This window comes from Aythya ferina, assembly GCF_964211825.1.
Source record: "Aythya ferina genome assembly, chromosome: 5".
Classification (NCBI taxonomy): domain Eukaryota; kingdom Metazoa; phylum Chordata; class Aves; order Anseriformes; family Anatidae; genus Aythya; species Aythya ferina.
This window is the reverse complement of record NC_140301.1, coordinates 28025630-28049104: the sequence shown is the minus strand read 5'-3', so window position 1 is coordinate 28049104 and position 23475 is coordinate 28025630. Positions and strand designations below refer to the sequence as shown.

At 37.3% G+C, this 23475-nt stretch overlaps 1 protein-coding gene across 15 annotated transcripts in view; it reads right to left on the bottom strand.

Annotated features, from left to right (window-relative positions):
* RAD51B (RAD51 paralog B) overlaps nucleotides 1–23475 on the bottom strand; it is a 459905-nt gene that overhangs the window by 395094 nt on the left and 41336 nt on the right. For all 15 annotated transcript variants that reach the window (XM_084519471.1, XM_084519466.1, XM_084519474.1 and 12 more), the window contains 4 exons: nucleotides 23213–23329; nucleotides 17731–17867; nucleotides 12985–13104; nucleotides 11758–11941 (listed from right to left, as the gene is read on the bottom strand). In XM_084519471.1, coding sequence (XP_084375597.1) covers nucleotides 11758–11941; nucleotides 12985–13104; nucleotides 17731–17867; nucleotides 23213–23329 — 558 coding nt within the window. The remainder of the gene's footprint in view (nucleotides 1–11757; nucleotides 11942–12984; nucleotides 13105–17730; nucleotides 17868–23212; nucleotides 23330–23475) is intronic.

The following is a 23475-nucleotide window of genomic DNA, read 5'->3' as shown; positions in this document are numbered from 1 at the left end:
TGAACTGTACCAGCTATTTTATGGATTGTTATACATTTCATTCTGAATTTTAGCATAGGAAGAAATACTGTGGTTTGAAAATCTACTATTCAGCATAGTTTCTGACCTCAGCTATAATTCATTATGCATGGTTATATTACAACTCCAAATATACCTTATTATGATGCATTTTAAAACCAGAACATGCAGACTAAAACCAGGACACTGACCTAATGATGAAAAAAAAGTCTTAAGCAACGTAAGTATAGGCTGTGTGCACACAGGGTTTTGCTCACTTTTAGTCAAAGTATAAAGCGTTGCAAATAATGGTATGTGACAAAATCCTTCCTAGAACTGTAAAAAGCCTAAAAGGATGCTTCAAGCACCTAATGCTGTTTCTTTTCTTTTTCCCAGTAATCACCTGGTTAGTGTTTTTACTCATTCTTACCCTTTTTACTGAAGATGCAGCTTTACATTCAAAATTTGCACTGCTGCCAGAACCCACACATTCCTGCCCCTCCTTTCTGCCTACATCAGTGCCTGTTCAGCTGCACAATTGCCCACTGCATTTTTTTCCTAGGTTACTTTTTAGCTGGATTACATCCTTGTTCTGGCTCATCAGCAAGTATGAACCAGTTGCAAACTCTATACTGCACTGAATTACAAGGCAGGTAAGAAAGGGGGGAAAAAAAAACATGTTATTGTTCTGCTTTCACTATTTAGCCTCTGAAAGTGGTTGACCATCTCTTGATTTTGGACTACTCAAACTTTCTGCAATGCAAGCTTGGTTAACCTGCTACCCACGTGCCACTTGTGATGTTCACAGACAATATATTCTGCTTGCAGATTTTATCTGTTGGCTTTCTTTCCTTAGGGCAACTTCAGAACGGGCTGCAGGTCAGGCAGCAGCTTCACCACATCATCAGCTCCTCTCTTCTGTGTATCCCTAATGAAAAAGGAGGCCCAACAGCAAGCACTGCTGCCAACCCCAAAAACAGTGTCTTTAGCCAGTAACAATCCCCTTTGCTATTGACAGCTTGCTCCTTGAAAACATGACAAAGAGGGGCAGGCTTCACAAACTACTCCAGCAGCATCTGCCTGCTTCTAGTAGCCTCATCTTTAGCGACCTCACAGAAGCAAAGGAGGGTGTATCTGTTCCAATACACAGCACACTAGTTCTGTGCATATGTTCTAGATGCACTAAGGCCTTCTCAGAAACTTTGTACTAGCTACCAATGTTTGCCCAGGCATGACTCTTTCCATCACAACACCAGGAAGGGCCATGACAGAGCTCTTCCATGCAACCAAATGAAGTTCTATAATCCCGACACAAACCAGCCTTAGCTTGTATATATAACCCCTAGGAAATCCTATGACAGTGCATATTTAGAAGATTTTTGGTTAAGATTTTCCCCACAAACCATTTTTGGTGAACTGATGTTAATTAGTCAATTCCATTCTGAACAAGGCCTTCACTACTGAGCTAGAAAGCTACATGGAAAAGGAGCTACATGAAAAAGGAGCATTAAAAGAACCGAACAGGCTCCTGTACTGTTCCCAGAGAATTTCCTAAAGACACAAGGGAACAGTTCTTAGATGTCATCCCAGAACTCCTCTAGACAGACTTGAGGTTTGTTAGAATAAGGCACTGTTACAGGAAATCACAGAATATAACAGAAGGCAGGGACCGAATTTTAAAAGCCGCATCAGTATGTCATACCTAGCTTACTTTTCACTGCATGTTCTCTCACAAATACTATAAGAAAAAAACAAAACAAAACAAAAAAAAAACCACATGCACGTGATGATGCACAAATTCAAGCCTGAAAGAGAACCAGACACATTGCACTACATAAAACTTCTGATTATCTGCTAGTAGCTTGCTGGTATTGTTCATAGGCTATCCAGAAAAATAACTTCAGTTTGGCATTTCCAGCCATCAGATTGTTAGCATCTGAAGCTGGTTTGTTGTAATTAACAACCTTGAGAAATAAAACACTTGCAGCACTACTAAGTGCCTGCACCCATAAGCAAGCCCCCATTTTCCTTAGAGAGATCTTTATGAAGCTTCAAAAAGCATCTACGCAGTAAGTAGCTTTAAAGCTACCTTTCCACTACAAGAAAAGCTGCATGAAAAAAGTAGCATTTAGTTCATTTACTAGAGGTGATTTTGCTAACCAGCACATCATGGGAAACATAATCCTGGAGTCTGCCAAGAATCCAGTCAAGACCTCTGCTATCACTGAAGAGCAAAGCACTCTCTGCCTCAGGTTAGAAGTATGAGATATGATAAATAAAAAAGTATGGAAAATACTGTAATCTAAAGACAAAAATTTGCATTCCAGGTGAGTAACACAGCTCATCCAAATCAGAGTATCAAGAAGGTTAGCAAAGTATCAAGGGGAGGAGAGAGAGAAGAGGTCTTGTCCTACTGTAATTCAGTGTCACCAACAAAAAAACAAATTCATTCATTCCACTCATACATGTTACTCACTCCTTTCTAATCAAAACTCTGCAGATGGACTTCTCAGCCTTGTTTAATAAAGCCCTCCAATTTTATTCACCTAGACTATTACAACAGAAGTATTATACTTTCAAATAAAATACAGATATGCATTTTAGCGGGAACCAGCACGAGGGTTTTGATGAGGTTACTAAAATCACATAGATTCTCACTGGAATCCATATTTGGAACAAGACTCCTTCAGTTCAATTACAACGAACTTTTGCTAAATCGATTAAAATATTTATTGAAGTTGCAGATATTTGTGTATTTATTCAGCCCAGTTTTTATTTAAACATCATTTCAACAGCGAGCAATGATACAAAACATCCATGTTCTCAATAGAGAAGACCAAGTCTTCCTGTAGAAAAATCATTAATGAGTTACTCAGGAGACCCCTAAGCTATAGCTCATAGATTTCATTTCCACCACAAAACAGAAGATTGGAACCAAGAACAAAATCCACTGCTCTTCTAATGCCCAAGGGTCTCAACAACAGAACAGAAAGTGTAAGCTGAAAAGCCTGTCCCATTAACGTAGATGCTTCCATTTTCAAGGCAGCACAGGATCATCAAATGTCTAACTGTGACAGTTTGGTCTGCTTATCCATTACCATCCAAATCTTCACTACAGGGAATTAAAGGAAATTCTGCAGTCTCTGAAAAAGACAGCATCCCTAGTTAGCAGTAGCAAGCAGACTGCATCATGAAGCTTCCCTATCATACTTCATGAAAAAGCAGCCCCAGCAGCACACCCGGTTCCACAGAAATGCAATATTCTCAAAGCTGTCCTGTAGACTCACAGAGGAAAACAACACAGCTATCTAATACTGTGTGCAAACAAATACAATCTTAACATTTGGTCTCTGGGCATATTTGTAAATTTAACAGTCATATGCATTGCTCTGTCTTCGTTTCCTCTCATCCCCATCCCTTTTCACCTCAGGGTCTGGTACAATTTTATTTAGGAGCAACAATTGCGGAGGAAGTCCTGTTTATTCTCAGGAGCCCTGGGGCTGAGTAACCATAAAGCAAACAAACTCCAGGATATCTGGAAACCAAACCACTAATTAATCTATACTGAGCTCATATAGGTAAGGTTTTTCCAACAACTTGTAATCCAGTCAAGTGTTCTTTGTACTGCTATCCTACCTGGAGACTAGAATCCCTTCCTTCTACACATCATGCAAACACAGAAATATTCCTATAGAATATATGGTTTACATAAAACCAAAAGGACAAGAGGAAGGAGACACAGGGCAACATGCAAAAAGAATGGACTACTCAGAAACGTAAGTACTTCTCTGCAGAGAGAAATAGGTTCTGGTAATTTGTCCACATAGTGAAAACAGTACATCTTGGCAAATCCTAAACTCCTCATAAAAGACAAAAAAGCCATTCAGTACTATTACTTTCATTTTCTACATTTAGTAATAGACCATCTCATACATGTATATTACTTGAAAATTACAGAAATGTAACCTAGACCATTCTATTACAGATCAGATGTGAAGGTTATTGGAAAACTGCACACAGCAGTGCGCAGTGTTTAACAGTCTCTTACGGAACAGCATGGGATGGTCTGCTTCAAGTCTGGTTCTAGTTGCACAAACAAGCTGTAACAGAAGGATTATTTTCCTTGCAAAAATAGGAAAGAAGAAAAAAAGAGTCTGTAAGAACACTAAGATCAGAATTCAAAACCATCTTGACAAATCAGAAAAGCAGTCAGGAAAAATAACACAGATTTGAGAGGAGAAACTACAGAAGTACCAAATCAGCAGATGTAGGTCCAGGGTAATGGATCATGTATGGTAAGAAAAAGACATCAAGCTGTTGCAAAGAGAGCAAACAGTGCACCATGATGCATAAAAAAACAGACATCCCGCAAGGCATGAAAAGAAATCCTTCTCCATAGCTAAGCAGTGTCAGAGATTCACCTGGAATACAACCTCTGATTTTGGGCACCTCACTCTCAAGATAATGCAAGCCAGCTGAAGGGAATGCAAAAAAGCATAATGAGAACAAGGGTTAGAAGACATAAGACTGCTAATTTATTTCCATCAAGGCTTTCAGAAATTCAAAGTCAAGATAGGCAGCAGGGTAAGTATCTGCCCTCCTTCAACAAGCGTTGCTGATCATATAGCAGACCAAAACCAAATCTGGGAATAAAGCCTCATTGCTCTCAGCTCCCTTCCTTAATACTGGTGCCTTCCTTCTACATGACTTCATATGTAGAATTGTAAAGAATCATAGCTTTTGGCAAAGCCACTTATAACATCAAATGGAAAAAGCAACGGAGGGAGTACTTGAAAAGAAAAAGAAATTTTAATTCCAGTATTGTATATTTTTAAACCACCTCCTTTTCTATACTTCGCCACCATGTGAAAACAGGAAATATTGCTCTACCATTTCTCATTTTCTTTCCTCAGCAGTATTAAACATTTTATGAGTGTAGACAGTCCAAAAGGAACACTGTGTCGGGCCATAAACTGCAGAAGTGTATGTTCTCCAGACATGCATTAAAAAGTACACAGATGGCAGCAGTACTGAAGATAGTTATAATTACATTTTAAATAGTCATTTAAAACCAAAACAAAGGTGTGCCTTCTGAGAATAATTTTAACAGCCTCACCAGAAAACAAAGACTTCTACATTTTGTCACTGCAACAGCACTTTACAGTTGGCCTAACTCCCTTTTATCAAAGCTGTTGTGCAGTATTTAAGCGAACTGTCTGCCAGCAGCAAAAAGTGAGCTCACCAAGCTTTAGTTAGGGCAAAGAAAGAGCTCTAGTCTGTGATCCCCCTTTAAGCATTTTGTTTTCCTAATTAAACAATAGCACAAATTAAAATGCATTCCAAACCACACTTTACAAACAGCAGGGATCATATACATGTGAAATTCTGACACTTGTATTTTCAGCAGGCTTTTGCAAGAAAACAAAGGATAATACCAGAATATTTAGTAAAAGAACAAAGCTACAGACTTAATTTCAGACAAGAAAATGCTGCTAGGTATAACACGGAACAAAACCTTAACATAAAGTGATTTATTTCATGAACTATTCATTACTCAGACTGAGGAAGCACAACGGGTAAGGTTAGGTATATTTTGTCTTTTGGTGGAAAGAGAAGTTTGAAACCAATGCTAAATAAGTTCTTATAAATGACATAGCTAGCAGAAACACAATTTTCTAATGCTACTCAGCTCATTATTTAAGGAAGATGAACACCATCTCCAATTTTGGAATAAGGGGAGTAAAATACCTTAAAAAGAACACCAAGAATTGTTCTTTCTTAGAGAAAGTTATTTTTGGAAGTAAATCTGGTTTAGAAAACAAACCACTGTCTTCCATAGCTTGAAATAAAAGTTAGGGCTACTCAAGGTTTCTGTAATTCATACAAGATAATGAAAGCCAGCAAATTCTGCAGTATCTACACAATTCTAAGCATTTATGTTTCTACAGATAATTTGCAAAATACAATCAGCATAAAGCACTTTTCATCCTATTGAGTTCATAGAAGGCCGACTCACTTTCTCCAAGTAGCTGGTGAATTATTTAATAAAATCCTGTAATCTTAAAAATATATATATATATATTTTTTTTTTTAATAAAATCTGTAATCCAGCACTGTTCTGAGTCTTCTTAGCAAACAGTCACAAACGTTTTTACTTTTGTGCTGCTCCCTAGAGAAATAACCAGGCTTCACGAGAGGAAAAAAAGGCACCAAGGCCTTTTTAGAAAATTTATTTTTCCATTTATATGAAAATAAAAGATAAAATAAAAAATGGGGAAAAAAAGCAGCCCCACACTGAGAAGAGGATTATATTATCAGGTAAATCTCAACCTTTTGAAGCATGCAGATGGTGGACTACCTAGCAATGCAGCGACCAGCAGTTAAGTATAATTGTGAAAAAATACAAAGATTTTTCTGTTAGCAGTTGGGAATTACTCAGGTTCACACATACACACAAACAGAAATTGTGCTTGAAGTTGAGCATCAAGACACTTTACATGCAGAGCAGCAGCTCAACAGAAAAGGACCCATACTTTGAACTGAATTCTTACCATTGGAAACTGTTTGAACCACATCTGGCCTAAATACGGCTAGTAAAATTCTGGCAACTCAGTTCCAAAGAGCTTTCCTCCTGATAAGGTTAGCTCCTCATTAAAGAAACACATGTTTCGATGTGGTGTAACATTTAAAATATTTCCTTTTAGAAAACTACAAAATGGAACCGGTGTTCCAAGCTTTCAAAGTAGAGAAAATTTTGCTTATTCTAGGTTTAAACAACTTGCAAAATAATTCAATTACTATTTCTATAACACTGGCAGGATGATATGGAAAATAGTTTTTAGTGTTTGTTTGTTTGTTTTTATAGCAAAGTATAAAAACAAAGTTTGTATTTCAGCAGATTATGGTTCAGCTACAAACAAATGAACCTGGCAGTCTAATGTATCTCCATAGCTTTGGAAAAATCAGCATACAGCGTTGTTACACACTGTAACAACAATTCAGTTCTGTAATACTTCTAAACTTTCTACATCTTATTACCAGTTCAACAGTAATTGGCATTACACAGTTTTCTTCAGAAATCTTCCATTCTGGATTTTTTTTTTTTTGGTTAATATCTCCATAAATTTATATTTTCAAATATCAGAACACTGATAAAGGTGCAGAGTTGACAAGCAACAACCACAAAGTAAAAGAGAACCAAGGATGATACCCAATGGAAATACTTGCATGTAAGGAAAGAAAATTACTAGTTTGAATGTCCTCTCTTTACCAACAGAAGCATTCTGAATCTTAAAATTCACTCCAGGAAGCTGAAATGATACAATTAAACACACTTAACCGAAGACAGCAGAAAGGCACTGCATATGTCAAGCTGTTTGTGCATTTAAATTGATTTTGAGAAGAAAAACTCACACAGCCTAAAAACAAACATACATGCCACTAAACATTTGACTTTCGAAAGCAAATTAAAATCTTGGGTATAAAGTTTACAGAGCAGAATACATAAATAAGCAGGAAGCACTGAAATGACAAATGTGAGAACTGAGAACGTGAAAAGAAATTGACTATATCTGTAAGTGCTGTCATTATTAATATTGATAAAGGGATTTTTTTTGTAGTTTTTAAACTAAAGCATGTCACATTAAAGGGAAAAAATTACTTGTGGAAATTACAGGCTTCTTAACTGCCGTTAACTTAGCATAGCAATTAAAAGCATCACGGACCAGTCACAGTTTGTCTTTTATTGGCACTATAAAATCACAACTGAGCTTAGGAGGAGAGGCTTCTATTAGGAGAGGTTTCTATTTCATATTTTCAAAGACATAAAAAAGGAAAGATAGATACTATGATACATTTGCTGCTAGTAATGATAGCCAGGGTGTTTATCATAAATAAAGTTCCTCTTCACAGATCAAAGGTCACAACCCAGACAGAAGTACAAAGGACAGCCAGCGTTGTAATTTGATTAGCCTTCTGGATTTACAAAGCCAGTTTCACCTTCAGTCTCAATTCGCTATTTAAAAGAACAGTTAAAGCAGTTTGGTTTTGCAAGTGCCACTTTTAGAGTGCTTTTCCACAGAGATGTCTAGCCAGCTTCACACATTTTATCAACTAACACCAACTAGAAGGGCAGATTCTATAAATACCAATTTTCATACACTCAACAGTTACATCTCCAGAACAACTCTAGTCATATTGGTATTCAGCTTGTAGCTGAAATGGATTCAGCTTCTCTTTCAACCAGCATGAATGTTGAACTACTTTTACTGAATAGCACTTACTAATAATAAATAGCTTCCTATGAATATGGAAAAAGAGGAGAAAGACTATCCAAAATGTATTTTGGTTTCTATTTCTTTTAAGAATAGCAAGGGTCCCAGGAAAATAGACAAGAAACATACAAGACTGAGGAACGCTGGTTAAATGTGTAATCTGGTAGACAGTATCAATAGACATTATAACAGAGAACATCCCGATTCCAAACACTCACAAGTACAGCTTGTTCTAAAACATACAGATGTTTCACATAGGTTTATATCCTCACTGAATTTCAAAACTACAGGGCTTTTTGTTTGACTTACAGTCAAACAGTCTTTCTCAGTTTCTCAGAAAGATTTTGGGGCTGACTGGCTCATTTCAACCAAACCCAAAAGAAAAAAAAGTACTTCTTCATCACAGCTGTGTGCAGGGAAGGGTGAAAAGGGACACTGCCACATAATTCCCATGGTGGAAAAAGCTTCCGTAGCCATTCAGTCAGCAGTACAGCTGCCAGGTGGCCTGTCAGCAATCGTCTGGAAGTGATCAAAACCTTGTGTTGCCTCTTGCCCTGGCATCCCTTAAAAAACCTGGGATGGAACCAGGTTTACTGCCAAGTTAGGATGAAGTATGGATCAAAACGAGATATATGACGCCTGATTTCCCGTTTTTCAAGAAACAACCTACACTGCTGATACATTAAAAAGATTCAAAAACCATTAAGTCAAGCAAAAATTTACGATCACAAGTTTCATTTTGTTTCATTCAGCGGCTAAGATGGTGACACATTCAGTGACTATGTTTAACACTTTTTCTTATCTCAAAATGTGGATTAGAATTTCAATCACTACACACAATTGACATTTTTTACAGCGGAGATGGGAAGTACTACTTTCCAATGGACACCCATATATAGTTCAAGAAGTCAGCACGCATGCTTTCTCAATGGTAATGAGCTCATCTTCAGCATCCTCATGATGAAACAGCTGTTATTCCCATTTCACAAAGCAAAAACAGAGGTGCAGAGAGATTACTGAGTGATGACCTTCAGTTTTGAGGCAGCTGAGATCTGTTCCCCCCCTCCCTGAATACTTCATACCATATAGAGTTCCTTGGGTCTGAAACATAGCTCCTTTTGAATTCAGTAGAAGCTATGACTGTTAGTCAGTTTTGCAAGCCCAACTCAATATCCAGACAACATGAACACACAATTATTCATAGCTAGGTACTTTACAATGCCAGGAGAAAGAACAACTTGAAAAGTATTTGAACTCCAGCATAGCACAGTAGTAGAGGTTTTCCCAAATTTAATCCTATTTGAATACATTTCCTTTTTAGGGAATGGGGGGAAGCCCCTTTAAAAATACTTATTAAACTAAGTAGATACTTGTCACTAACTTATTCCAATTATTAATTACTCCATTAAGAACACACCCCGTATTTGAAGTCTGAACTTGCTTAATTCAGGTTCCAACCACAGAACTGTACTATACCTTTGTCAGCTGAAAAGGATGCTTTTCTGTCAAATACCTCTTCTTCAAGTAGGTACATATTGATGAATGAAAAAATCCTTAATATTTTCTTCACTAAGCTAAACAAAATATGCATCTTAGTTATTGAAATTCCTGTCCCCTACTCCCATTCATTTTCAAGTCTAGCCTCTGGAGCCTAATTTGTCACCATTTCCAATTCCCTGGTTCACCTACTCAGTTTTTCACCAGCTAAAAAGGTTTACTTCAACTTCAAGCCCTATCAGTCATTAACCCCACTTCTTTTTCAGAGTCTGCAAATCAGGCCTCCTACTTCTCGCCCAACTCCATATTCAGTTGCACTAGCCCTGCCATGAAACATGCTATATTTTCAGTGTCCAGTTTATTAACGATTTAAATCACTTTGCAAGCTTACTAATGTTTTTAGTCCCAAGTATGTAGAAGATTACAGGTACAAAAGGAAGAATATCTGAAAAAAATTTCCAGCACAGTTATTTACAATAAGAACTTCAGATACTCTCTAACCTCAAATACCAGAGGTTAATGCAAGGTATGCAATAGCAGACTTATCTCTTTATATGTATCAACACTTGCAGATGCATAACACACCACTGCTGGATTTTGCACCTTACACACACACAACATTGCCTAGGGATCTGTGCTCGTGGGAATCCCAATCTCTAGCCAAAGCCTTTCTAGAATATTGCACAGATCTTTAAAAACTTTATTTAAAGGTAAGTCACCTCATGGACCAATTCAAAAAGACAGTTGTGGCCAGGAGCACACATTCTTGGCCAAAATTTCAAAACTCCTTACCAAAGCATTCATAATGAGAAACGAGAAGACAAGCAGCACACCAGCCATCACAAATGCCTTAAGCAAACACATTAGCTTTAACATAATGGAAACCTTTAAACATTCAACCTTTATTTTCTTCTTATGTAGGATGAAATAGAATCATAATTGCATACTACTTAATGCTGTCCAACTCTAAAACCTCTGTAAATAGCAGCCTGTCTGTAAGCTGAAGAGCAGCTTGAGCTGTCAGAGGCTCCAATCCAGCTCAACTTCACCACTTTAATGAAGAGAGAAGGTGAAGAGGGCAGAGGTGTTTAAAGGAGAAGAAAATCAAGAGAACAGTATCTTCCCATAAAACCCGTCTCCTTTTTCAAAGGATTGTATCATATTTTCCTAAAATACAGAAGTGTACATTCTTACTCACACAATTCTTTCCTGACTTTTTAGGCACTACAAACATTGCTGGGTGCACTAACTTGGACACTATCTTTTGTACCAGAACTTTAAAGGCATACACACAGGGTTTAATTTTCCCCATAAGGGATCTTTATAAATTACCTGGCAGAAGGAAATCTATTCCTCTTCAGCTAAGTCTGTTAGTTCAACATCTCTAGTGTGTATATTTCAGGTATGATAGCCACCGTGACCTCAGAAGCAAGATCTGACCAGTCTGACTCAAGTTCTTGCCACAGTTTCTCTCTTTCACTTGAGTGATTAGTACTGTACCCACACTATGAAATATTTCCTACAGCTGAGTCTCAATGATGTCCTCTGACTTCTGTTTCTGATACCCCATCATTGATAACAACATGAAGGAACCCCCCCCCCCCACATTCATAGAGCTTACATCTTCTAATTCACTTTTTAATTAGTTTCACTCGGTCCCTGCACTTCTGTTCTTCTGCTGTATTTTATGGACAAAACAAAATATGACATTTAACAAAACTGAACGACAAAGCACTGAAAAACAGCTGGAAAGACAATCCTGTAAATCCTCATTTGAAGTCCAGAATAAATATGAAGAAAAAAACACCATAAAAACAAGTGGAACAGTTACTTTTTCCTGGTCTCCAACTGTTTTCCAGATGATATCTGCTTGAATATTTCTGATAAGGTTCTTTTACCTGTTTTTTCATCTCCTTGTCATTTTTGTTCTTCTTGGATTTTCTTACGTGATTCTGTAAAGCAGAAATTTAAGAAAGGAAGAACAACTTACTGGTATCGAGAATTCCTCTGCCAAATACTTTAATAGCGATGCTCCTCTAGCCAAAAAGTTACTTCTCTCTGCCAGATTGCCTTGGAGTTTTGTGTCAAACTCCTTTCTGACAACTGAAGCAACAGAGTCAATTATTATGAGTTTAACCTTCTTTGAAATAATCTCTTCTTCCAAAGACTTAATCCTAAAAAAGCAAAAAACAAAAAGTCACTTATACCTATATATATAATACAACCATTTTATAATCCTGAAATTATTTAAATAAAAGGTTTGCCTCAATAAGGTAAAAGTCAACCCCTCTCTCACCCTCATAGCCCACCCCCACTAACACCTGCATGCATTAAAGAGAACTGGCAAGTAATCTCAGTCTCCAATAGGCCACATAACTGAAGGCAGGCCCCTCCAGAAGAAAGGTTTGGAAGACTAGTTAGCAACATTACACTCCACAAACCCTGAATGGCACAGACAGCAAATTAAGCAGACATTGAGACTGTGCCTTTGCTTACAGTAGCAGCATCCTACTGTCAACATCAAAATCCTTGTGTCTATGTATGCAGGAAGTCAGAGCTCTTTCCATATAGCTCCAAAGATGGTATGCCAAACCTAGCATGTCAATAATATGCTAATAGCTGCTCTTCTCTGATAAAGCTGCAGTAGATAAATTCCACTAATTTAAAATATACAAGAAGATCCTGAAATACAATTTCATTCATTTTCATTACAATGTGTGTTCACAAATTAACATAAAGTACAACACATCAATATTGTCAACAACAGCCTTCAGGATGATGACTCTGAAACAATTCTTCCCTCCCACTGCTGCAGGGGTCCCAGTCGTCCCAGAAACAAATAGAACTCGGGAGGACAAATATCTCCTTTCTGTTTCATGACATGTATCTCTTACACTATGGTGTCTCCACAAACCAAGACAAGACCTGTCACACAAATAGTCCCCTTTGAAGGCTTAGAATGACCAGATTATATAGAAATTTTCTATCCCAAACCATAAAACATCAAGTAGATTAGTCACAAACTATGAAATGAAAAAAAACAATGCCAGTCTTCCTGTAGAAATTCTACTTTGTTGGGAACCATGCTGTTACCGACATAAAAATCTTCTAAGAAATGAACTACTCTTCATAAAACTTTGATATAAAATATTATAGGTAATCTAGACAAATTATGGTGTTTTGTTTTTTCCTCCTTTTAAGTTCTGGGAAAGAATACCTCTTCAGTACTCTGTCACAGGTCAGCTCTCGATACAGATGAATGCTACGGGTCATGCAAAATAGCTTTTCATCGGAGTCAAAATAAGTAGGAAATCTGTTTCCTGCTATCTCAACCAACCTATCAAAAAAACAAAAGGCGTTACACTGAAAAAGGAATAATGCGAGGTAATAACACACAAAACATTCACAGAACAAACAAAGCAAATCTCTGAATGATAAGTAGATACCATGTAATAATGGCAATCTTTTTCAAAGGAGAAGCACAATTTAGTACTCAGACTGAAATGCTGGAAGTCAGAACATTTAGATTGGTTTCCCAGTGACGCTAGCCAGAGTCAATGGTACACTTGGGAAAGACATAATATGCCCATACACAAAAAGACAGCACATCTCCAGCAGAAGGAAACTGGAAAGTTTACAGTACTGAATGTTCTTCAGTTACAGTACTGAAAGTTCTTTCAATTTTGTATAATATGTTCAAGTCAACTGCTATTATCCTATTTTAATTATTTATATCTAAGTAATAATTTCATTTAAATAAATGTACTCTTCAACCCAAACCACCTTCCCTTCCACCTTTACTTTGCATTGAAATCAGAAATCAGTTCTTGCGTCAACATAGAAATTCAACAAGATGATAACAAACAGAAGATCCATTACAAGATCCAGCCAACACAGAAGTCAGACTGCAGAGAACCCCAATTCACCAGCAAACACTTATGCAAGCAGAGCATATACAGCAGGTATACCTGCCAAAGTAAAAACCTTTTCACAGAATCTGTCTTTAAAAAGAAGAACAAGGTCATCTGGATTGGAAATTTCTACATTGAATCCATTCCCATTGTGCTGGTTCCCACTTTGAAAAAAGAGCTTATAAAACCTTAAGAAAATGTACTTTTAGAACATAGCAAAAAATATCAGCATTGTGTCACAAACTGAGGCTGCCTGTTCCGACTACCAGGCAGCTCCAGCAGAATCACAGAATGATTCCAGTTGGAGGAGATCTTAAAGACCACCCAGTTCCAGCCCCCCTGCCATGGGCAGGGACACCTCCCACTAGACCAGGTTGCCCAAAGCCCATCCAGCCTGGCCCCGTGGCCACAACATCCATCCATCCGGATAGCCCAGGTAAAACTGACATACCATAAAATGATACAACTGAACAGCTTAAATGGCAGTTTCGCTGACATATTTAATGTGTGATTTCATGACTAAATATTGCCCACTACCTTTTTAGTAAATTCATGACCCTTCAAAATCTTGAATTACAATTATCAAACATACAAGTGTTTACTACCATGGTTGACTACGGAAATATATCAGATAACTGGTGATAATACACTTTTCTATAAAAAGAAAAAACTCACATTAATGTAAAATTAAACAATTTACTGATGAGAGGTCAACGCTTTAAATTGACCTGTACACATAGAATCGAGGACACAAAGGCATACATTTTAGAAATGCTGAATGCCTGCAAATTCTCCTGAAGTCAGTGGAAAGAAGTTCTGTGCGTGTGAACACAAGGCAGCTTTATCTAGGTCCTTGAAAATGGGTCCAATAATTTAATTTTAGAAACTCATAGTTACAATCTGAGCACTGTACATTTCCCTCTCCCACCCCCATGGAGATTTTATTTTTGAGAACAGACATGGAAAGTACTTAATTGTCTCTATTTTAAGCATCCCTATCCCCTAGCTCATGTGCTTGAGAAGAACGACATCTGGTGGATGATACCTGGACACACATCTTACTGGTTAGCTTGATGCTGTTTGAACCCCTTTCACTAAAATCCAGAATGTTAAAAGCCGTTTTAGAAAAACTCTTAAATCATTATTCTTCAGCTTTAACATTTAAGCACAGCGTTGTATTTTAATCTAAATCTGAATAAGCAGTTTCAACACAATACCCTCAATTTCATTCATTTGATGCATTACTTACTACATCAAAGCTTGTCCTGAGCGGCTTCCACGGACAGGATCTTGTCTTTACATTTGCACAGTTAATTAATAGGAAGGAATATATATGTCAAAGAAGACCATTACATAAATTGACTTCAAATGACACACCACAATCTTACTAAGATCACAGTATTATTTATACAGTACATGCAGGTTCCAAATTCTTTAAGATCGAAATTCCATTTGTCATAAATCCAAAAACTGCACAGAACATGTTCTCTGCAACCAAGGCAGAGGCCCATAGGGTGGAAATACCTCAGTCTTCTCAGCATTAGTTCACAGCAATTTGCACCTCATGTTATTCCACAAGTAATAAATATAGCTGGACAGTAAACAGAATGCATTATTTTCAGTATTTCTAAACAAGCTTGGTATGTTTTCAGTTAATTGGCTAGCTAGAGTTGAACTGAATTCCTAACAAAACTGACAACAACAATTTTAATTTCACGAGTGAGTATGGCCATTCCATCTACTTGTCCCAGCATCCACATTCTAACAATGGACACTGCACTGTTACAGCTTTTTATTCCACAGCAGAAAATATATACATATATAAATTACAGAAAACAGCAGCATATCTTAGAAGACCAGCCTCAATTTTGGTCACTTTTTTTAGCATTGTTATTAAATTGAACTAAGCTGTCATGTCAGAGAATAAGAAATAGCGTATGAAAGTTTATGGAAGCAGAAAGCTCCCTGCCCTGAACTAAGACCTTCCAGGCAGAAGGACCAGAAAAAAAAAAGTGCCTTTTAGCAAAACATAAAACTAGCCAATTTTATGTAATATCTTTCTAGCAACAGCAAGACATTACAGCCAGTACAACAGCTACAACTTAGCAAATCTCAGCCCTAAAAGGCACCAGATAAATCAACATTCTTCCTGGGCTTTCTGATGGAGACTTTTGAGTTTTTCACAAAAACATGGTCAGATAAATGTCTCCGCTGAGTCCTTTAAAATAAATTTCTGGGCAGTGAATATTTGCCCTCTTACCTGAAGTGTCTTCTCCAATAGCTGACTGACCTCATGGTCAAAAAGTTTCTCCATATACAAGCAGCAAACAGCAGCATAAGCAAAGACCCATGCACCTGCACACACCTCTGCCCAACAAACTGCCAAGAGCCCGTTTGCAGCCCCTGGGAACAAGTTACTGACACACATCAGCTCTTGTCACTCTGGGGTCAGGATGTCACTCCCCAGAACAGAGTACGAAGCCCACCCAAACGGCACTGAGCAACCTGTGAAGACCAGGGCATGCTGCTCTATCAAATATAACCTTAACGCACCATCAACACGAAACTGCAACACATTTGAAGTATAAAATACAGCATGCCTGCTGAAGTTATACTGAGCCATCACTTCCAACTGAGCAATTTATTTTCTTATCCTTTGTAATAATGTACTTTTTGCTATGTTTCCTTTCATCTTGCTCTAGTTTCAACAGCTTCATTTCCATGTCCATCTCTTCTCCTTTTCCTCAGCATTCATTTCTAATCAACAAGTCTTAACTCACCCCTTAGGTCCCGCCCTTTTCTGCTATCTACATTCCAATTACCTGGAATAAAAAATAAGCTGAATACAAGAAGGGGACATCATCTGCTTTTGCAAAGCCATTGCTTAAGGCTTTTTTCCTTCTCCTTTTCTATTACACTTCCAGTTCAAACTAATTCAAATTTTTGTGAAATTAACTTGACAGAAGTAGGGTTAGAAGCCCTGCCTTTTCATTCATAATAGATTAAACAAAGCATTTAAACATCCCTGATGTTTATATGATTACACAACGTAAATACATGTGTTTAGATAGTCTAGATTCAGACCACAAGTGTAACTACTATTTCACTTTAAATCTCTAGATGGCTTTTCTGCCCATTTTTCTACACAAAGATGACTCTTGTACTTCTTGTCATCCCTCTCCAGAGCCTTAATAACTTGAGAACTCACTAATTCTGTAGAATGGTAATGGAGGAATAAACATTTCAAAAACATCAAATTTCTTTGTGATTCAGGAAAGTTGGTAGCTGAGCAGATTAGTGCTACCTCTAATGAAACACTACAGAATGATTTCAACGGTTAAGCAGTTAGCAAGGCAAGAGTGGTAACCTACATGCACATACATGCTTAACTCTCAGCCAGATGCAGGATATGTCTCCTGTCCATTCTGCAGCTGGAAAATATGGTCAGTGCAGAGCTGAGCAGTTTCTCTTGTGTGAGTAAAGCAGATGTTAGGAACACCATAGATATTATAGAGGGAAGGGAATATCATACTGCGTGGCTTGCTATGCACGTAGGGGAGAAGTGAACTTACTGCAGAAGGAAGTGAGAAGCACAGAGGAAGGGCAGGAGGCCCCATGCAGCAGAAGTAGGACAGAAATCTGAAGGAAAACAGCCTGCGTTAGTCCTAGTGTTCACTGAAAAACCTCCATGTTCCTTGCACACAAAATGCTGCACCTTTACATCCTCAAAACCTTCTTGCTTACTTCACAAACAAAATTGCAAAGAAAAATTTCAATATAGGACTGTTAAGACCATTTTTAAATTAGAGAGTCATCCATCTTGCCATATCACAACTGGAATCTGCAACATCATGCAAACTAGGAAGGTAAATCATTCAGTTTGGTGGTTTTCATCATCTAGGGAATAACTGCATATAATAGATGAATGCTTAATAGCTACCATAGGTATATATGTTATAAATGCTTGATTATTGCTCAGAAATAATTGAAGGCTCTAACATAAAAAGCAGTAGAGAAGTTGGAAGTGTGCATGTCAGAATTTTGCATCTTACCTTTCAGCACTGAACGCAGACTCTGTATCAATGTATACCACAGCCCCATCCAGTCCTCCCATGCTTACAGGTAGCGTAGCCAGCACACTCATCATAATACAAAACTGAGTTTTGCCACAACCTGGAGGGCTTGTTATCTGTAACAAAAAAAAAAAAAAAAAGATTAGTAACACGAGCAAGAAATGTCACACTCATTTTACCCTAATTCTACTTTTAACTGATGCCCATCAGCCAGAATGCCTCAACTTCTGCTCCTCTATTTACCAGAGCAGACAGCCACAAAAAGATAGAATATGAAGCCCACAAAGAGCAATTTGTAGTTACTTTTGGATCTGTGCCTTGCTTGTGTCTAACTCATCACCACCAAAGAATAAATAATTGTTCTTCAGATGCAGCATTTGCTTACACTTTCTTTTCTACCTTCCTCTTTCTACTTTGTTGTATCTCATATCTGAGGTCCCCTACTCTTCCCCTCCTCTTACTCCCTAATGGAGCCACAGCCAGTTACCCTGCATCTCCTCCTCTGTGCTACCTTCTAAAATAGAGCAGAATTCAACAATTCCCTGTTGACATTCACATGACATCAAACGACCTTTAAAGCTGCAAAAGAAATCAAAAGCCATTGAGTTCACAGATGTAAGTCATTGCTCAGAAATTATCATTACCTTGGTTACAATCAGGTGTCACCTGGAAATCACAAGGATGATAGCTTAAATCCTGTGAAGTCTGAATGTGCAATATGAACCACACGTATACAAGCAGAGAGACTTTATCCTCCCCAGAGACTACCCTCATGCTACAATGTAATAGGAAGCAAGTTTTAGCTTAGCATACTATATGAAATTTACTTTACAACATGTGTTTTGTCATTGGTGTTAATTCCCTATCACCATATTTTACCATGAACACCATGTAATGATTCAGATCTGCATGCCAATTTTAAGCTTTCACCTGTGCTTACTAAAAGCTTACTGCAGTTAAGCAGTATTCAAAAAGAACATTTAATTTGAGTGAAATGTTTCTAGTATGATTTTGATCCAAGACCAAAACCACAAGGATCAAAAGAACACATTGCTTGATGAGATCCCCAGTTTCTGAGAGCAAGACTTTTTTGTACTAGAGATGGCACTAGGCTGTTCTTTATCCACAGCACATTTTAGAGATGGCAAATGAATCCCAGGCCCTGTGTTCAGATAATCATGTGTTCACTAGTACTACAGAGCTTCTAAATAGAATATCACACTGCCACTGCTTCTGGGAAGGGAGATGATGGTGTTTTTAATAATAAGATGGCTGAAAAAAACGTTAATAGAAAGTAGAAGTGAATTTAGGCACTAAAAATTTAAACTGTTCTCATTCCAACCCCAGTAGGGACTAAATAATAATGCAACATAAGCCTGTCCAGGAACTTAAACTACAAAATCAAGCATACCCCTTCAAAATACACAGCACTGCCATAACATTTGTTTGTTTTTGTTTGTTTGTTTGTTTTTTTTTAGGTTGTGTTTTAATTTAAAAAAGAAAAATTCTTACAGCTGACACACAGATCAAATCAAATTGATTTTTGAGCCAAAGTGCACAATAGATTTTAAGCACAAACACTGTTGCACCTCAGTATACAATAACATTGCTATGGTTGCACTTTAAACAGCAGCAGCCTGATGTGGAACAGGAAATTTACAGGGAAATACTGAGGGACTGCATTAGCTACTGTCATGTTCTTTAGTTAAAAGCTCTCTAATCACTTTTGTCTTTAAACAAGGCCTGAAAACCAATCTTATCAGTCAATCCACTTCAAGCTTCCACACAAGGAAAATATTAGATGACTTAAATGATTAGAAGCACACACTACGTTTAGCGATTACGGATCAGGAATTAGTCATATTTATGCAATTATCCATCCTCCATCCATCATACTTAAGTTACAAAATGCTGTACCAACAATAGCTGCCACATTTTAACAAAGACCCAAAGCATATATAACATTTGAAGAAACAATACACATTTCTTAGACTGTAATAGTCAAGGAGTCTCACCAGCTGCTTCTAATTAAAATTTGAAATGAACGAGAGAAGGGCATCAATCCAGTTGCTAAATTAAAATATTTGGACAACTGTGAGGAGACCTCATAAAAACATTTGTAGTTTGAGCCCTGCCTGGGAGGTGCCTTGGAATTTATTCAACATTTATTTCAATGGTTGATGCAGGAGTAAATTCAGCAGAGATGCTGTAAACGTGTCTGAGAATTTATGTATCATGTCAGAGAAAGACAGGGAATATTGCTGTATTAGCTAGTATAAGAAAGCAATCCAGTGGAGGAAGAGAGGATTTCCCTTCCCCAAAACAAGAACAATTCATCTTTTATCAGCATTCCTTTAAAGGGCATTTACATGGAATTTAAAATAATCCACAACGAACACTTTTAGTGAACTATCACATTTTTTTATGGTTACCACTGTTTCAGTGAATGTTTTGATCAATACAATCTTAGTTCAAAAAAACAAAAAACTTAAGTGCCTATAATGCAATTTGAAATGAACGTCAGCTAAAAGCTTGCTCAGTTTGCTCGACTCTGAATTTGCTTTGAAAATGAGAAGTCTGCCAGACAGAAATGTGAAGACTACAACAGTTTTTAATTTACCTCTGTCTAGTAAAATATACTTTTATTTTTCAATAAGCTATATATTATTTTCTCTGGCTCTTCTGTCGGGTTTGAATCAAGTCACAAGGAGCTAATTCTTCGTCAGCTACCCAGGGATTAAACTCTTCAATATTCACGAAATCATTACTTTAATTTTTCCTCAGAGGAGTTGGCCAAAAGTTCTGACATCTGACCACAAAGTTTCAGTTACGATTTAATTTCCAACTTAAAGCCTAATAGTGGTTTGGGGAAAAATGGTCTGAGACAGTGAAAGGCAAATCAAATCCCTCTGGCACTCAAAAAGCACGCGGCTTTGGCTGTAGAAGATACCAGCAGAACTCGACCCTGTGGCTCATGCATTCAAATTCCAAGTTTCCAACCACCCTCACTGCAGGGTAAAGTAACAGGAAGACGACAATTTAGCCCCACCAGTCAGAAAGTGTTACACACAACACACTTTTCAAGAGAACTTCTCTCAGACTTGGAGCATCTGCCCATTAACAGAACTACCAAAGAGCAATCTGCTGGTCAGCTATGCTCCAGTAAGTTACAAAAGAGAAAATTAGAAAGACTAAGCTCCAAAATTGCTTGAATCTAAACAGAATATAACTGGAAAAGCATTCACAAGCTACTGTACAGCATCAAAACAGCGGCAGACACTTGATAGCATTCTACTAAAATTTCATCTAACGATCACAAAGAAAGGTTGCTGCCAACTTTGAGACTACTTCAGATCTCATGACTTTTGAGAAAACGCCTTTAATAAAGCCTGATTCTGGAGTGACATTAAGTGGAAAAAAAAGTTCTGCAGAGTCATTTGTTCCCTGCCTTTATGGTTGCTCATAATACGTTCCCTAATCACTTTACAGACTTGGCAAAAGAAAATAAAAAGAATTGAAAAGAAAATAAAATGCAATTTATTTATTTATTTAAGACATTGTTCCTAAGTTCATCTTCTAATTTCTGATGTCCACTTAGGTCTCTAAAATATTTCTGATTGACAACACCGATGCATATTCCTGTTTAAACTGGTGTTGACACTGTAACCGTGACCATACTACACATGGAAAGGCTTAGTGCTTGCACTTCTGGTCTGATTCATGAGATACCTTGTGGACACGTCAATATTTCAATCACTTAGTGAGATCACATATGCAAGATAACTTGATTAGGAAGGTCTCTGCCTTTTTAATACAAACATGTTAGAATACGAAAAATCCAAATCTTTTGTTCAGAGAAAAACTTTCATATTTTAAAGTGCAAAGGCTATCCTAACACAGCAGTGTTCTTACAATAAATTGGCAACGAAGCTAAGCCTAAATATGAACAAAATACGAATTCTGACACATCAATGTAAATTCTTGGACACAATTTTAAATGTTTTTATGAAGACTTGAATGACGTGTAGTCCGGTACAGCATATACAAAAATAAATACTCGGAACGTTTAAAAAGTAATATCCCCTCGTTACATAAAAGCTTAGAGTTCCCACTAGAGCAGGAACTGTTACAGTTTAAACCCAGTGCTGCTTAAATTCCAGTATGTTTGAAGTCTCTATTAGATTCATAAGCGATTTCTATCTGAGATTAAAACCTATTGACTACAAGCTAGTTTGACTACAGGGCATGGAAAAAAAAATATTTTCCTCATTATAACATTTTGCTAACTTCTCACTTCTACTCCTCTACTGTGGCAATTTGCAAGTTGAAATTTGACAAAGAAAAACATTTGGTAAGGATTATTAAAGTGTCTGAGGAAAAAATGGTTTCAATCTGTCTGAATTCAGAGCATGAGACACATATAATATGAATTTTCCACTCATTTCAAGTGCACAGATTAGTTCAGAACTTTACTGTAAGAAGGCAAATACGGCCACATTGCATAAGAACAATGTCCATCTAGCTCTGGATTCTTTCTCTAACAAGGGTCTAAAACAGATGGTTGTGAAATAACATAAGAAGAGGGCACGCACCCATTGATACTCCCTCCAATGCAGACATTTCTCCATTTCCATTTGTGGTTCACAGACTTCTTAAGCCATAGATTGTGCCTTTCTAGTTTTATAATACTCAGTGACTCCTATAAGCATCTATACAAATCCTGTCCTTCCAGATAATAGAAGCTGCACAACCTATTATCACTTTCTGCAAGGCAAAAGAGATTTAAAGTACAAGAAGATGTAGCGCTCCCTTCTTCTGAAAGGAAAATTCCAAGCAAAAAAAAAGTAGTATTGCATTCAAAAGCCAGAGAGTGACTGTTAATAGCTATACATATGCTATTTGTAGTATTATAATGTATGCACATATAATGCAAGCCTTAATTGCAGCGTCTTTTCAGAAAAGAATGCATTACTTATTTGTTGTAACGATTAGTTATACTTATATATAAAAGCTCTGTAATTTTCATGCCTATCCACTTGATACTTCTGCCCTAGTTGCTCCGCATGCCTTTCTGAAAACCCATGACTTGCTGAAGTCAGAGTGAGTAGTTATTAAAATCGAGACCGACTCCCGATCCAGTACCTTGTGCTCTGATCACTAAACCACACTCCACCTTTCTCCATAAAATCCACGCAATAATCTCCTCTTTTTTTCTGGGCAAATTTTCACTCATTTTTAATAGCAAAATAGGTCACCAAATCTACTTTTCGTTGTTGTTTTCTTACTTAACAGGTTGCAGAAATATACCGAAGTGTAGCCTTTATGAATTAAAAAGCCCACACTTCTAATCCAAAATTTTTGTTCATTGTGTGTTTAATGAACCTAACACAAGGTGGTCAAGCGTGTAAGACTTCTAGGTGTGGTGTGCAACTACAGTAAAGTACATTGGAAAAGAAATTACCTCTGTGAGGGATCCACAGGGCACTCCACCATGCAAGACTTTATCCAAGCTATGCAGTGTGGTGGATAAAAAGGCTGAAGAGGGATTGACAGACCTCCTTACTTTCATTTCATAAGCCTACAAAAGGAGAAAAAAACAACAGAAGATTGAAAAGCGCTTTTTTTTGTTATTGAAATAGAAAACTTGTCACATTTGCTTTTGTTAACTTAGACTGACTTAACATTTGCCAATAAGTAAACAATTCCCATCTTCAGTTACAGTCC